At 38.4% G+C, this 15,285-nt stretch overlaps 1 protein-coding gene across 4 annotated transcripts in view; it reads left to right on the top strand.

Moving 5' to 3' along the window:
* CAMK2D (calcium/calmodulin dependent protein kinase II delta) overlaps window positions 1–3,344 on the top strand; it is a 144,252-nt gene extending 140,908 nt beyond the window's left edge. For all 4 annotated transcript variants that reach the window (XM_081960017.1, XM_081960015.1, XM_081960016.1 and 1 more), the window contains one exon: window positions 1,243–3,344. In XM_081960017.1, the coding sequence (XP_081816143.1) occupies window positions 1,243–1,246 (4 nt within the window). In that variant the 3' untranslated portion in view covers window positions 1,247–3,344. The remainder of the gene's footprint in view (window positions 1–1,242) is intronic.
* The last annotated feature ends 11,941 nt before the right edge of the window (window positions 3,345–15,285 follow it).

The following is a 15,285-nucleotide window of genomic DNA, read 5'->3' as shown; positions in this document are numbered from 1 at the left end:
TTCATAGAATTTGCTTCAGTGAATAGTTCACAGATTCAAGAACAGAACAGAGTTGACTAGGCTGTAACAGATGAGTGTTCTGATATTAATTTGGCTGTGGAAATAACTACAAATTATGACTTACTGTGTCAACAAATGAACAAAAATCTGTGACCTCCATCTGTTCCATAACTTTGGGCTATTTAAAAAAAATACTAAGTATCCATACCGTAACATAGCCATTCAAACCAAATATCCAGGTAAGTCTTGCCAGAAAGTACCAGAAATAGGGGAAAAGCTTTGCAAAGATCAGTTGAGGTTTAAGCTGATGAGGTTCATCAGTGAACCTGCAATGATTTAGAATGTTGTATTTGACCTTAAAGGTAAAGGTTCCCCTCGCACATATATGCTAGTCGTTCCCGACTCTAGGGGGCAGTGCTCATCTCCGTTTCTAAGCCGAAGAGCCAGCACTGTCCGAAGACGTCTCCGTGGTCATGTGGCTGGCATGACTAAACGTCGAAGGCGCACAGGACACTGTTACTTTCCCACCAAAGGTGGTTCCTGTTTTTCTACTTGCATTTTTACATGTTTTCAAACTGTTAGGTTGGCAGAAGCTGGGACAAGTAATGGGAGCTCATTCTGTTACGTGGCGGTAGGGATTCAAACCGCTGAACTGCTGACCTTTCTAATCAACAAGCTCAGCTTCTTAGCCACTGAGCTTAGGTTGTTGTTATAATTAGAATACAATGTTCTGTTGAATAACCTTCCTATTCATTCCTGGCTTGCTAAATAATGTTCAGGAAGGACCTAACCTCACTTCACACGTTTCTAATTTATTATCATAGTCAGGAAGGGGTGGGTTTATAATACCATAATGTTGATTCAGAAATCACAACACCAATATTAATAAAATTGAATTGGTTGTCTGAATATGATGTAGATTATTACTGAATAATTACTAATGCAAAAATAATAATAATTCTCTTGTACAAACTTAAATCAGTTTCCCCATATTTGTTAAAAACAATATAACTGAATATAAATATTTTTGTATTCAATATCAGTATTTGAAGGAAAAAATAGGCTTGGCATTTGATTTATTTGGGTCTTTTTAATGAACAATAAAAATAATTAAGTTTGTTTGAAAATTACCCCCAGGATTTAGCACAGAATAATTAATGAATTAATAATTAATTCCCTCTTCTCCCCTCCCCTTTTTTTCTCTCTTTCTCTGTGTCTTTCTCTTTCCTTGTTGCCTTTTAGCTAAATGTCAGCGCCGCCCACGTTGTGTCCACGCACTCCGCACTTGGTTGGCTCCCCTCAGGCCATCCTTTGGCTCTCTTCATGCATGTTCTCCGAGTGCATGAAGCTGTGAAGTTCCTTCAAGTGATATGTTTATGATTGCATCATTTTGTTGTATATTCCATTGATAGCTTTTGTTTACCCTTCATTGAAGGAAGTGTTTCATGACAGATGGAAAGAGAGGTACAAGGGTAAAGGGAAACGGGAAAAATTGAAATGCAAGAGTATATTCAGATTATACAATCTCCAGCAAAAATACAAATATCATCTCTGCATGTGCACCCTATAAAAACAAAGGTTAAAAATAATTAACTTTGCTTTAATTTTTATTCTTTTCTGAGTCATTTGTTTTTAAAGGTTGTTGCCTAATCCTTGTGTTTAAGGAGGATTAATTGAATTCCTACTAACAGCATCTTTAATGTGGGATGTATGGTAGACATGGTGACTTAGATCAAAGCATTTCTATAGGTTGGAGGCCTTGGGAAGTTGCCTTTGCTGTGATTCACTATGTATAACAGGGGGAAAAAAGGACAAAACTTGCAGATTTGACTTCAGCAAGAATAATTGTCACTACGGTCATTTGTTCAGCAAATGTAACAGCAAGTAGTTTTTTTCTTTCTTTTCTAATTGCTTATTTAGCATCATTTTCAGGAAAAAAAATAGCATTTCTAGCTTTCAGAAGCCAAACAGTGAACAGATTCAATATAGCTTCTGATGATATAGATTATGGGTACAATAAAACTTTTTTTAATCATTTTTTGGATGTACAGTACATTTATTAAAGCAAGATGTAGAGGATTTTTTAACTGATATTCTAATAAGATAATGTAGCAATCTAGAACAATTAGATCTTAAGAGCTTAGTATGAGGAGAAGTCTAAATTTTCTTTATATCAATTTATTACTGGGAAACACCTGTTTTCTAATAATGTTGTCAAATTTAACAGTAATTTATCCATTTTTCATGGCTTGTTGACAGCCTTGAAAGTATAAAATAAAACAGTAATTGTAGATTTATTAATTTTCTCATTTTCCTATATGTCAAATGTCCCTCGAATGTCAATTATTGCATATATACCTGCAAAACAAGCAGTTAAAACACATTATTTGGATAATGTTTGTTTGCTTTTCTTGTATAAATATAACATTATATTTCCAAAAGTACTGCTCCTTCTATTTCATTTTTTTTTAAAAAATGTATTAATACTTTTCTTTCTTATTAAAGTATTTTTCTTTCATTAAGTAGGGCAATCAATTTTCTGTAACTGTATAGCGCATGATATTTTGATTAATATTCTTTTTGGTAAGTAAAAATTTACAACTTATAACAGCTTGAAAAAAATTTGAAGACAGAGGGGGGGGGAAGTCCCAATTTGTATAACTTTCATTTCTCTATACTGATTATTAATCAAAAGTGGATTTTATTCTTTATATCTTGATGTTGTAAACATTATGTTAGAAAAAATTAAGCTTTTCTGGTGATAGTTATTACATACTTTCAACCCACAGAAGTATGGAGAACAATCATCAGTAAATGTCTCAAGCCATATTAATCTGCTAGTGGGATTTTTGAAAAGATAATGGCCTCATGCATAATTTTTATTAATAAATTTCTTCTTTTGTGAAACAGATTTAGGTGGCATTAGTATATTTTTATGTTATGGAAATATGGCATATAATTTTTTTTTACCCTTTTACCATAGCATGTGGTGATGCCATATTATTCTAGATCGTCTGTCTTCCACACTAAAATGTGAGAAATATAATGTGAGTTAGTTCTCTGCACTCCACCTGAATTATACATCTAATTTTTGCCATTTTAATACACTGCAGTTTACTATGAGACAGTGTATAGGTATTTGTGTGTTTATACATATATATGTCTCTCTCTCTGTGTACACATATATATGTGTATATACATATATATGTACATATATGTGTGCGTGCGTGTATCTATATATTGATATATTGATATAGATATATAGATATATATATCTCCTGCCATAATGGTAAAGAACTGACAGATATATTTAAGAATTAATAAATTTGTGATTTATGCTGACATTTGATGCTTCTTTGTTTTCCTTTGAGATTGCAGGCTTCATCATTCGTTACCTATCATTTACTACCGAAATGACCATTATCATAAAGGATTGAATGTATTTTGCACTGAAATACGTAATAGTTGTTTCGAGTTTCAAATAGCATATTCTCTCCTCCCAGAAATGTTCCTATACTCTTCTACCTATTCCAGAAATATTTTGAACACTGCTGTGTTATTTTACGAAAGTATCTGTGGTAGTACTCCACTTTGTGGTTAAAGAATCCATGTCATAGATCGGGGGTGTCAAACTCACGACATCATGTGACGTATCATTACTTTTTTCCCCTTTGCTAACCTGGGCGTGGGTGTGGTCAGCGCGTGATGATCCATCCCACAGGCCATGAGTTTGACATCAATATCATAGATTTTTTTAAAAAGTGTTTATTTCAAACAATTGCTATTGGTGGTGTTATTATAATGTACTGCCATCTAGCAGGCTATCTTCTAGTAGTGTTCCAAAAGTTGATGTCAGAGCACTATATGCCTAAGATGTGTTTTTTGTTGCTCTATACTAATTATTCTGCACACTTTGTTAGTGATTTCTATTGGGGTTAATTTTGCATTTTTTCAGTGCTGCAAAAATACCTGTGAATGCAATGACCTATTCAAAGCTTGGTTTAATAGGTTTCAAGACAGCTACTCCGATAGGTATTTCCATACCAAAAGCTAATGAAAGCCAGGTTTCACTGATATTTTAATTGAAGACCTTGTGCTATTTTTTTTTAAAGGAGATTTAATTTATCTCATGAATTGATTTAATTTCCCTATTAATTATATTTGTTACTTTAATTTTATATTTACTTAGCAATAGCGGGTAAATGGGGGAAAACGTGGTTTGCTTTGAAAAGATGGATAAAGATTCTGGTTAACTTATTCTAGTTTTCAGTTTTCAGAACCAGTATATGGTTCAGTGTGGTTCTAGTGGTGAACTGGGTCAGGTTTGAGTTCATCCTTAGCCAATGAAGACTTAGATGAATAGAATAGAATAGAATTCTTTATTGGCTGAGTGTGATTGGACACACAAGGAATTCATCTTTGGTGTATATGCTCTTAGTGCACATAAAAAGACAGGATACATTCGTCAAGAATCATAAGGTATAACTCTAAATGATAGCCATAGGGTATAAATAAGCAATGATCTAACAAATAAAATTAAAAACAAAAACTATTGTGCTTTTTAAAAAATAGATCCTTGCCAAAGAACCCATTCAGTTTTTCCAGAGTATGCCCTATGCCTCCTATATAGATAGGTTGATTAGATTTATATCCATCACAATTAAAAAGTTCATCTACTATTGCCATTCATCCATCAAAATACTATCAAATGCCCAGGGTACAAACAGTAGGCTGAATTTGGCTGGATACCATACATGTAGTCTGATCTTTGGATTTTTCCCCAAGTGGAAATGACCACGATCCTACATGCTGGCATACATCATCTCTCAGATCATTTACCACAACACCCCTGCTTTTATTAACAGCAGTGGCAAAATTGTTTTACTTTCACACTCAGCATTCATACATTAATATTAATGAATCCATCTGTTTTTCATTTTGTTTTCCCTCCTTTCCTGGCAGCCAGTTGGCTCTTTTATTTGATTATTTTAGCTTGCCAAATGAATAATACATTGTTTTCTTTTCAGAATTTATGGCGAATTTCTGCAAACACTTCAAATCAAATCAAGTGCTCGTAATGGGTTGCATTCAGTTTATGGCTGACACGAGTGCGTGAAAAATAATTTACAAAAAGAATCAGTTTTGAAGAAAGTAAAGAGAATCAAAGCAGAATTGCTTATACCAGGGGTGTCCAAACTTGGGAACGTTAAGACTTGTGGACTTCAACTCCCAGAATTCCCCAGCCAGCCATGCTGGCTGGGGAATTCTGGGAGTTGAAGTCCACAAGTCTTAACGTTCCCAAGTTTGGACACCCCTGGCTTATACTTAAATTGATGGTCAGGGTCATATTTTCCATTACAAATTTACATTCAGTTTGGCCAGATAAATACGTTCTAAGCACGTCAGAGCCATTTTTGGTCAAGTTAAGGCAAGATATTGGGAGACCGTGAGTTCGAGTCTCACCTTAGACATGGAAGCTAGCTAAGTAACTCTACCTTTGCGCGACTCATCTCACAGGATTGTTTTGGGAAGAATAGGAAGATAAAGGAGTATTATATATGTTTGTCACCTTGAATTATTTATCAAATTAATAAAGATGTGATTAAAAAATGGTCTTGTCCCCACAACAGGAAGGTAAAACTCCAAGCTCCAGAAGAGAATGATGATGATATTCAGGGTTTTGTTTAATTCCTGGCTGTCTCCAGAAGCTGAATCATGTAATATTGAAGAAAACTTTTTTTCTACGTTTCAATTCCACATCTCTTCAGGGGAAATATGTAGAATAAATGAATATAAATTATCCTATGCCAGACCACAGGCTGATGAAGAAAGAGTGTGGTTCACCGGTGCTCTTATTTAAGTATGATTCCATTAACATAATTCTAAAAAAAATAGTCACCCTGGGATACACTCAAAATTTAATCAGTAGAAACAAGTGTTTTATGGCTTAGTCTTACTTGAACTTTAAAAGGCTATTCTTTCAGAGTCTCTCCTGTCTAGGATACTACTCATTCTGCCCAATGTAATGTCGGGAGAATTTCTGCTTCTGCTTTCCGGATATAATCAGTGCTGCCTTCCTAAATGCCCTGCCCATTTTTGCCCTTCTCTGATAGACAGTAAAACAAGAATGCTAGGGATCTGAACATAGATCCTCGGGGACAAGGAGTTGTGTAATTCCATACAAAAGCAATAAATCTTATGAAACAACCTACTGCCTCTACTTATTCATTTCTATAGGCTTAATCTTGATTTCAGTTGGGCAACCAAAGTAACTTGTCAAAAGAAGATTATTTTTTAAAAGGCCAATCATGAAAAGAAAAACTCACTATAAAAATTTCTCAGTATTTCATGTTTTTGAAAAAGAAAAAAATGCATATTTTTTCTTCTTCTACGGTTGAATGTGGTTCAGGAAGATACTCAAATTTCCATTTGACTGCTTCGGTCAGTGGACACTGGGGCAGTCGCTCATTGCAGCACGAACATCTTCCTAGATCAGGGGTGTCAAAGTCAAGGCCTGCGGGAAGAATCTGGCCCATGGGGTGCTTCGATCAGGCCTTCAGAGCCACCCTGAAAACAGTGAAGGACCAGCCCATGTGGTGGCTCTGCCAGCGAAAATGGAGCTCGGGAGGCCTCCCAAATTCCGTTTCCACTGGCAGAGGGTTGCAGGAGGCCATTGTAGCCTGAAACGCAGCTCAGGGGCCCATTTTCACTGGCAGAGCGCTCGTGCCACCACAGATGTCCCCAACACGAGTGATGTTGAGCAGGCATGCCCATCCTGGCCATACCCAACCCGCCCCCCTGCGATCAAAAAACCCTGATGCGTCCCTCAATGAAATCAAGTTTGACACCCCTATGCTAGATTATTCAAGGCTCTTCATGTATTCTTTCAATTGTCGGAGAAGAGGCAAGATGTATCTGTAAAACAAATGAACAATCCTTTTTGTTATGTGCTGCTTTTACTGTTAGTTTAATGTCTGAACCCGCCTTGAAGTACTTTTTTTTTTAAAATCACGTTTGATGCTCATTTGGGCACTTACCAACAGCATTTGCTCTTTCCAGTATTTCCGTACTACATTGGAGAGAAGCAACAGCAAGAAAACAGGATCTACCAATTCCATTTGCAAAATATGTGCTTCTGTTGCTGTGTTGTGCATCTCATTCTTAGCTGATGAATTTCTGAAATGTTTTCACGTGTAATGAGAACCCACTGTGGGAAACAGATAACGCTTCCCTCAAATCAAGCTGGACATCTGGTGATTGCTGATTTCTTGGCAACAACATAAAAAATTATTTTCCATTGCCATCTTCTAAAATATTTAATTTTCCATTCTAGGCTACACACAGATTTCCTAATATTTTCCATCCAAATATTTAGCTTTTACAAGTCTGCCAAGATCAATTGCATCTCCTGTTCTATTTTCTAGTTTATTATGAAAAGCCACAGATCTTTCTCAGAAAAGGAAGAACTGGGGCTTATGTAAATAATGTTGCAGAGGAACTTCAAGTCCTAGTAGTAAAAAGCCAAAGACCACAGTAAAAAAAAAAAAAACCTGTACAACCATGATGGCGAACCTATGGCACACAGAGCCCTCTCTCTGGGTATGTGTGCCATTGCCAGCTCCTCTTCCGAGTTCCAGTGCACACATGTGCGTGCAAAGACCAGCTGGCCGGCACACATGCATGTGTCGGAACTCAGAAGAGCAGTTAGCTGGCGCATGCATACGCACCGGGCAGCTGCTCTTCCAGCTTCCGGCACTCCTGCACACATGAAGACCAACTGGCTGGTTTCCGACGCATGCACATTCTGGTTTCAGCACTCTGTGATGAAAAGGTTCGCCAACACTGCTCTACAATGAAAAACAATTAGTACAACTACTCTTAGAATCAACAATAAAGATAGTTTCTTCCATTTAAAATCAACTATCAATAGTAAAAGAATAAGCAGTCAAGAAATATGCCACAGACTGGGACTCAGATGAGCGGCCATGGTTGAAAAAAATGTATTCAAATGATGTGTTGGTACTTACAGAGATCAGAATCACGCAAGCCATGGTATTCCTGTGACACGCTAGGAAAATGAAAGTTGAACTTTAAAGTAGCAGGGTGGAAAGCACATTAATACTTATGAGAACAAACCGATGGATCATTGAACAAACCAAGCCAGAGTTCTTGCTTGACATGAAAATGAACATAATAACAGAGTTGGAAGGGACCTTAGAGGTCGTCTAGTCCAACCCCCTGCCAGGCAGAAAACCCTATACCCATGATGGCGAACCTATGGCACGGGTGCCAGAAGTGGCATGCAGAGCCCTCTCTGGGTATGCGAGCCGTTGCCAGCTGTTTTTCTGCTTTCTGGCCAGCTGATCTTTGTGGGCACTGGAGTGCTGGAAAATGGCCCCAAAAACATCCAAAAAACAAGGCTGTTTTCATGTCATTTTGGGGTGTTTTTCAGCCATTTTTGGCCTGAAAAATGGCCCGAATAAACAATCTGAAAATGACCTGAAAAACAGCATGGTTGTTGGCCATTTTTCAGGCTGTTTTCCGGCTTTCCGGCACCCACAAAGACCAGTTGGTCAGCGTGCATGTATACGTGTTCTGATTTGGGCACTCAATGCTGAAAAGGTTTGCCCTATACCAACCCTACACCAGGTTCAAATTGTCCTCCTTCAGACAAATTAGGCAAAACACAGCTCAATGGAAAAGGCTCCAATGCTGGGAAAGGTAGAACGGAAAAGGAGAGTATGACCAGTAGCAAGGTGGATGGACTCAGTCACAGAGATGATGAAGGCATTTTTGGGAGACATGAAAGAATAGGTGAGGGATGGATTGTTTCGGAAGAAAAATTATCTGTCTGGTTGCTAGGAGTCAAAAAGCCTGGCACAAAATCAGATATACCAGCGTATGTGACGTTTAAACTACATATTGGCAATTTCCCTGTTACTTTGCTTCTTCCCAAACCGTAAAAGAATCTGAGAAGTCTTTGAACAATGCAAAAATATACCAGCCTCTTCTCTCTTGCTGACAGATTTTAAAGTTCAGATGTAGCTGAGAGAGATGAATCATTTCACATTCTGTATCAACTTGTTTGGGGTGGTTTAGTTGTGCTGAAATAAAGAAGAAAAGTTACTAGGTGGACCAGCTCTTATTGCACAGAAGAAGAGGCTTTCCCGAGAGCCAAGTCTAAATATGATCATTCCCACTGACACAAGAAGCCACTCATGGGAATGACGAGTTTGATTTCTTAAACCTGTCAGGTATGCTGCCAAATGACTGTTATTTCAAGCCAGCCCGTTTATTTGGGGTTGATAGCTTTCACAAGACAAATGTGCTGCTGTTAACATTGTCTTAGCACATAAATGCCATTTATAATTGTAGCAGTCAATCCTCTTAATTCCAAAAAAATGGCTTCAGTGATCTCATTTAATGATACGGATGAAGTTGCAAATGAAAGGCTCATATAATGAATGATATGTTCTTATAGGAACTAAACAGCCTTGTCCAAAGTGCCTTACTCCATTTCTAATTAAATCATGAGGACTAATGCTTAGTTTTTATGACTACACTATTACAATGCCCGAGATCAGAATTTCATATTCAGGTCTCTATGACCACAGAAATGAAAATATATATATGTTAGTAACTGAGCAATTGAGGCTCTAAACTGGATTTAAAACCCATTTGTATGTACGTATGTATATATTTAGTTCAATTTATTGTATATATTTGCTCATTGCACATCTGTGACTATATAAATGCAGATATTCCTCCTGCATTCAATCTCTCTGCATAACATGCTGCTGCTTTTTTAATTCTGATCAGCAAACAGAAAATGCATCAGAAAAATTTCCTTCAGCAGCCAAGGTCTTTTAAAGTGGATGGTTAAAGGGATGCCAAAACAGAAAAATGCAATCCTATAACATACATGGATTTCATGCAGCATGCCCAAATGCCATTGTGCAATGTATAACATTGTGAAACATCACTAAATTACTCTTTGTCTTAAGGTTTTGCTTCTAATAAAAGAGAGAAAGAGAAAAAAAGAATAGAAGGAAACAAGAAAAAGATTTTATTGATTACATTTTTATGCTTCCCATAACCCCTACAAGATGATTCTGGGCAGTTTACAGATTAGAAAAAGATAAATAAATAAAAACAATTAAAATAATAAAAGCTGTTTTAAAAAAAACCTGCAGGACTTTTAGATAAACAGCACAGGGATAAGGTGGCCCTATCCCGACAAAGTGAGTGCCCATCTCAGAACGCCAAGCCAGACAGCAAAACCAAGTTTTAATACCAACTTTTAATAAGGCCAAAAGGGGAAGAGCAGTTCTCATCTCCGATGGGAGAGTGTTCCACAGGGACGGGGCCATAACAGAAAAGTTCCCGTCTATTGGAATTCCTTAGCAGACAGGGTCCATAGAAAGCAGAGGTGGTATTCACCAGGCTCTGACCAGTTCTGGAGAACTGGTATCGGAAATTTTGAGTAGTTCGGAGAACCGGTAAATACCACTTCTGACTGGCCCAACCCCCATCTATTCTCTGCCTCCCGAGTCCCAGCTGATCCGGAGGGAATGGGGATTTTGCAGTACCCTCCCCCTGGAGTTAGGAGGGAATGGAGATTTTATAGTATCCTTCCCCTGCCACGCCCACCAAGCCACACCCACAGAACCAGTAGTAAAAAAAAAAATTGAATCCCACCACTGATAGAAAGACTCTCCTACTGGCATGAATAAGATCATTCTTATTCTAATGCCATTGGGTGAGATAGCTCCTTAGATACCCTTTTTAAAAAGCCATACACCAGTGTATGTTTCTGTTAGATCAGGTAATGGAAAGGCACACAAGGCTAAAAAGCAACAACAGCTCTTTATTGAAGTACAACAAGTAAGAACAATCCAGCGAAGGTTGAGTCTGACAGCAGCCCTTTTATAGGGAGCTGTCAGATCCTTTGACCAATAGGATTAAACATCTGTTCCCACCGGAACAGAGGACCTTGATGGAAACCACTGTAGTAGATACCAGTATCTAAAACCCCTCCCCTCTTGGATGGAACAATCCGACTCGTTACGTAGTCACACAGGTAGGCGGGCTTTTGGGTAGCTCTGCCAGACCTGCGCAGTTCAGTCGGAGGGTGTTCTTTGGACAGGTTGGACTGCATGACCATTTTGTGTTCTGAGGGCGTTTTGAGTTTGCTGCTCAAAAATGTCAGACCCTTCGACCAATAGGATTAAACCTCTGTTCCCGCTGGAACAGAGGACCTTGGTGGAAACCACTGTAGTAGATTCCAGTATCTAACAGTTTCACAAAGCGTTTCAATAAGGATGACCTTATTTCATTACAATTGTTCATACATAGTCTACCTCTGTAACTAACCCATTCATAGGTCTTGAATAACATCATGTCTTCAAGCCTATGAATAACAGGGGCCAAAAGTTGAAGGACTAGTCTCCTGGCAATAAGAAGATTGTGGAGAATTCATTTGCATTGCCCTGCCACCACTTTCCAGCAATAGGTATGTTATTCAGAACAATTAGGGTGTGTGAAAATATAAGCTTTGTTTTGAAGTCAAATTAATGAATGTAATTACTTCTTTCCAGAATATAACTTTACTATGTTTCAAAGGAAAAGATAAAGGAATCCCTGCAGATTTTACTCTGGTAGTTGTTGCTGACTATAGTTGTGGCCCGCCAGCAAAGTTGGACAATGAGGAGGTTGGGGAGGAACATGGGCCAGTCCTGGAGGCTGGGGAAGGTTCATACAAGGGCTCTGCATCAGAGGGGCCAAGACCATCTGGTAGTTCTCAGCTGCCTTCGGAGCTAGACAGCAGTGAGGCAGAGGAACAGCTGGAGCCTGTTCCCAGTGTGCGCATGCACACAGCTGCCAGAAGAAAAGAACAACTAAGAAATCAGGGTTGACTTGGGAATATTGAATCTCAAACCTGGCGTGCCAGCTTTCCAGCCGAAAAGCCCAGCATCTTAATGGCTAGTCCAATGAAGAGAAGGACCAAGGGAGACATGACAGCAGTGTTCCAATATTTGAGGGGCTGCCACAGAGAGGAAGGGGTCAAGCCATTTTCCAAAGCACCTGAAGCCCAGACAAGGAATGATGGATGGAAACTGATCAAGGAGAGATTCAATAGGGAAATAAGGAGAATTTTTCTGACAGTGAGAGCAATCAAAGAAAGGAACAGCTTGCCTTCAGAGGTTGTGGGAGCTTCATCACTAGAAGCCCTTCAAGAAGAGACTGGACTACCACCTGCCAGAAATGATGTAGGGTCTCCTGCTTGGGTGGTCCCTTCCAACTCTGTTAATCTGTAATCTAATCTTGCTGACCCACCGGATCACACCAGTATGTTTCAAAAACATGCTTTGATTAAGAATTAGTCTCACTAACTCTCCAACAATTTAATAATTACTTTACAGTATACATGCAATAGGGTCCAATTAGTCCAGAACCTTTTTTTGTTGGATGAGACAATACTGCTGCCATTGGGGTGGGCGGGGGGTGTATTATGGGTTTTTATGATGTGGATCTTTAAATGTTGGAAGCTATTCGAAATCACCCGTGTGTCAGTTGGGGAGCACTATAAATTGGTTTAATAAATAAATAAAACTAAATTAAAGACATAAACTAAGATTTATTATAATGTTTAATGCTGCCCGTTTTCTATTGTTTAACCAAATGGGGGCCTCCAATTTCATATTCCAATCAGCTTTACATTTTGTGTATTGATATCAGGTGTTTATAAAGATCTATTATGTTAGGATTTAGTGATCATATGTAATACCTTAGTAACTCTGAAGCTGAAAATTCTGCTAGCCTAAATCAAAATATTACTAAACGTTTTGGCCATAAATACTGCAAGTGGTGGTTAGGGATAAAGTATATTTAACTTTTAATATGGAAAAGAATAAAAACTCATGATTTTCATCCACCGGTTAATCTAAAATGAACCTCCCAGCATCCATCCAAATCATATAGAAGTGAGGGAGTAATCAATTTTAAAATTAATTTATCATTATTTTAACATTATGACTTTTAAGTGGCTTTAACTCAGATATTCCCAAATTCAGCTACCTAACATTGTGAAGCATCACAAAACAGTTCATGTTTCCTTGACTATAAGAAAATTATTTCTTGTTTCTTTGCTTTTTGTCTAGGGGCTGTGAGTTCACTTGGATAAAAAAAAACTTTACCTAAACTTATAAATAATCAATGAAAATTAAGAAGTGGGAACTTGTCTTTCAATAATCAACAAAGCTTCTTGTTCTGGCAATCCATCTTAGTTAGGTGTTGCATAGGAGTTACACTCCAAAGACAAATTGTGTTTTTAGCTCCCATTGTCTGTTTACCTCTGGACCACAGTTTTTGTTGTGTTTTTTAATACAATTTTCACTGAGAAAAAATGTACAAGATTAAAAACAACAGAAAGACAAATAATTAGAAAAAAAGAAAATATATTAAATGTTAAAATATAAGTTAAAAAACAGTAAAAGTCAAGACAAGAGAAGGGAGAAAAATATCTAAGAAGTTATTTTCAATTTTCTTTTTAGAAACATAATTATTTCAGCCCTCCAAATAATATATCCTATTCTCTTCTTCCCATAAACAACCCCTTTTAATCAGTAAACCCAAAATCATGAGTTCATTTTCAGGGGGGGGGGGGGAATCCATAAAGAGATTCCATTTTTTGTAAAAAAAAAAATTGTTGTTCCTTTCCTAATAAAAAAAATCAATTTGGCCATTTTGGCAAGTTCTGCCATGGTCACAATTCACTCCTCTATTGTGAGTATTTTTATATTTTTCAGTCTTTATGCATATAATACTTTTGCTGCAGTTACAATATCTAAAACCAATTTTCCATAAAATGAATCAAGGTTCATAAGTTCTAGGAAAAAAATAGTTCTAGTTTCAACTGAAAGTTTTCAAAATTCTCTGCATCATCTTATACATATTATGTGCCCAATATTTTTCATTTTTTGCAACTGCACCATGTGCTTTTTACATTTCCCAAAACAGATAAAAGTATCCTTATATCTTAGAACAGGGATTTCCAAGCCCAAGGCTGTGGATCACTACTCATCCATGGCCTGATGTCTATGGCTGTGGGCCAGCTACCGGCAGAGCGTACACCCAGAGCGGCCACTGCTGGAAGACTTGGTTTGGAAGCCAGCAAAAAAGCCATACTGCGATGGTGGCGGTGGCAGCGGAGGTTTCCTGGCTCTACAGGGGGAGCTGGGCCAGGGCATCGTGAGGCTGGGAGGCGTATGAGTGAGAGCAGAACAGCCAGTGGTGCAACCCCCCTCTCCAGCCATGCAGAGCGCCATTCACTGGCATTTTGAAGGTGCCAAGCCGCAGGAGCCAGGCGGCAGCAAACAGGCGCTCACGCGGCTTGGCGATACCCCTAGGTCAGTGAGCGGTGCTGTGCCCGGCTTGAAAGGGGGTTTGCCGGGTGGCTGCTTGTGAGCGTGGTCGCTTCATGGCTGCTGTGCTGCACTGCTGTGACAGCGCAACACAGCCATTCGCCCATGAGGCTGTGCCCGGCTCTTTGGGAGCCCGCTCGCAAGAGAGCAGCCATCCGGCAACCCCCCTCTTCAGCTGGGCACAGAGCCGCTCACCAACCTAGGATATCCTGAAGGCACCAAGCAATGCGATCACCTTCACACACACACACACACACACGGTTCCCACGGCTTGGCATGGGATACCGCTAGGTTGGTGAGCGGAGCTCTGCCTGGCCGGAGGTGGGGGGGTTGTCCAGGGGGCTTATTTGTGGGAGAGGGCTTATATTTTTGCCCACCAGAAAAATGTGGCAAGGCCTTAGTTTCAGGACAGGTCCTATTTTCAGGGAAACACGGTATTATAACATTAAATCTGCCTGCATATATTTGTACTTGAATATAAATAATTTTAGATAAATATGTAACTTTTTCATTTCCTATTTTGTATACTCACGTCACTTTGTCAAACAACAGAAATCTAACATTTACAGTTGGTCATAAATAAATAATTAGGAGGAAAAATAAAGAAGAAAAATTCTAAAATTAGTATGATATTAGAGGCATGCTGAACAAAATCAGTTTCAAAATGGAGACATTGATATTAAGGCAATAGATAGGTACTGTAAAGTAGCAGATTAAATTTAGTACTGGGACAAACACTAATTGATTTTCGTTTTATTCATTTAATCCTAGACATCAAGTAATGTTCTGATAAAAACAGGGCAATTTGAATGTGTTGTTTAAAATAATAAATCTGTCTGAATAGCTAGAGAATAGCTAGCAT

This window comes from Natrix helvetica (assembly GCF_964273705.1).
Source record: "Natrix helvetica genome assembly, chromosome: 7".
NCBI classification, from domain to species: Eukaryota; Metazoa; Chordata; class Lepidosauria; order Squamata; family Natricidae; genus Natrix; species Natrix helvetica.
Note: the sequence above shows the minus strand (reverse complement) of the source record. Positions and strands in the feature narration are given on the sequence as shown.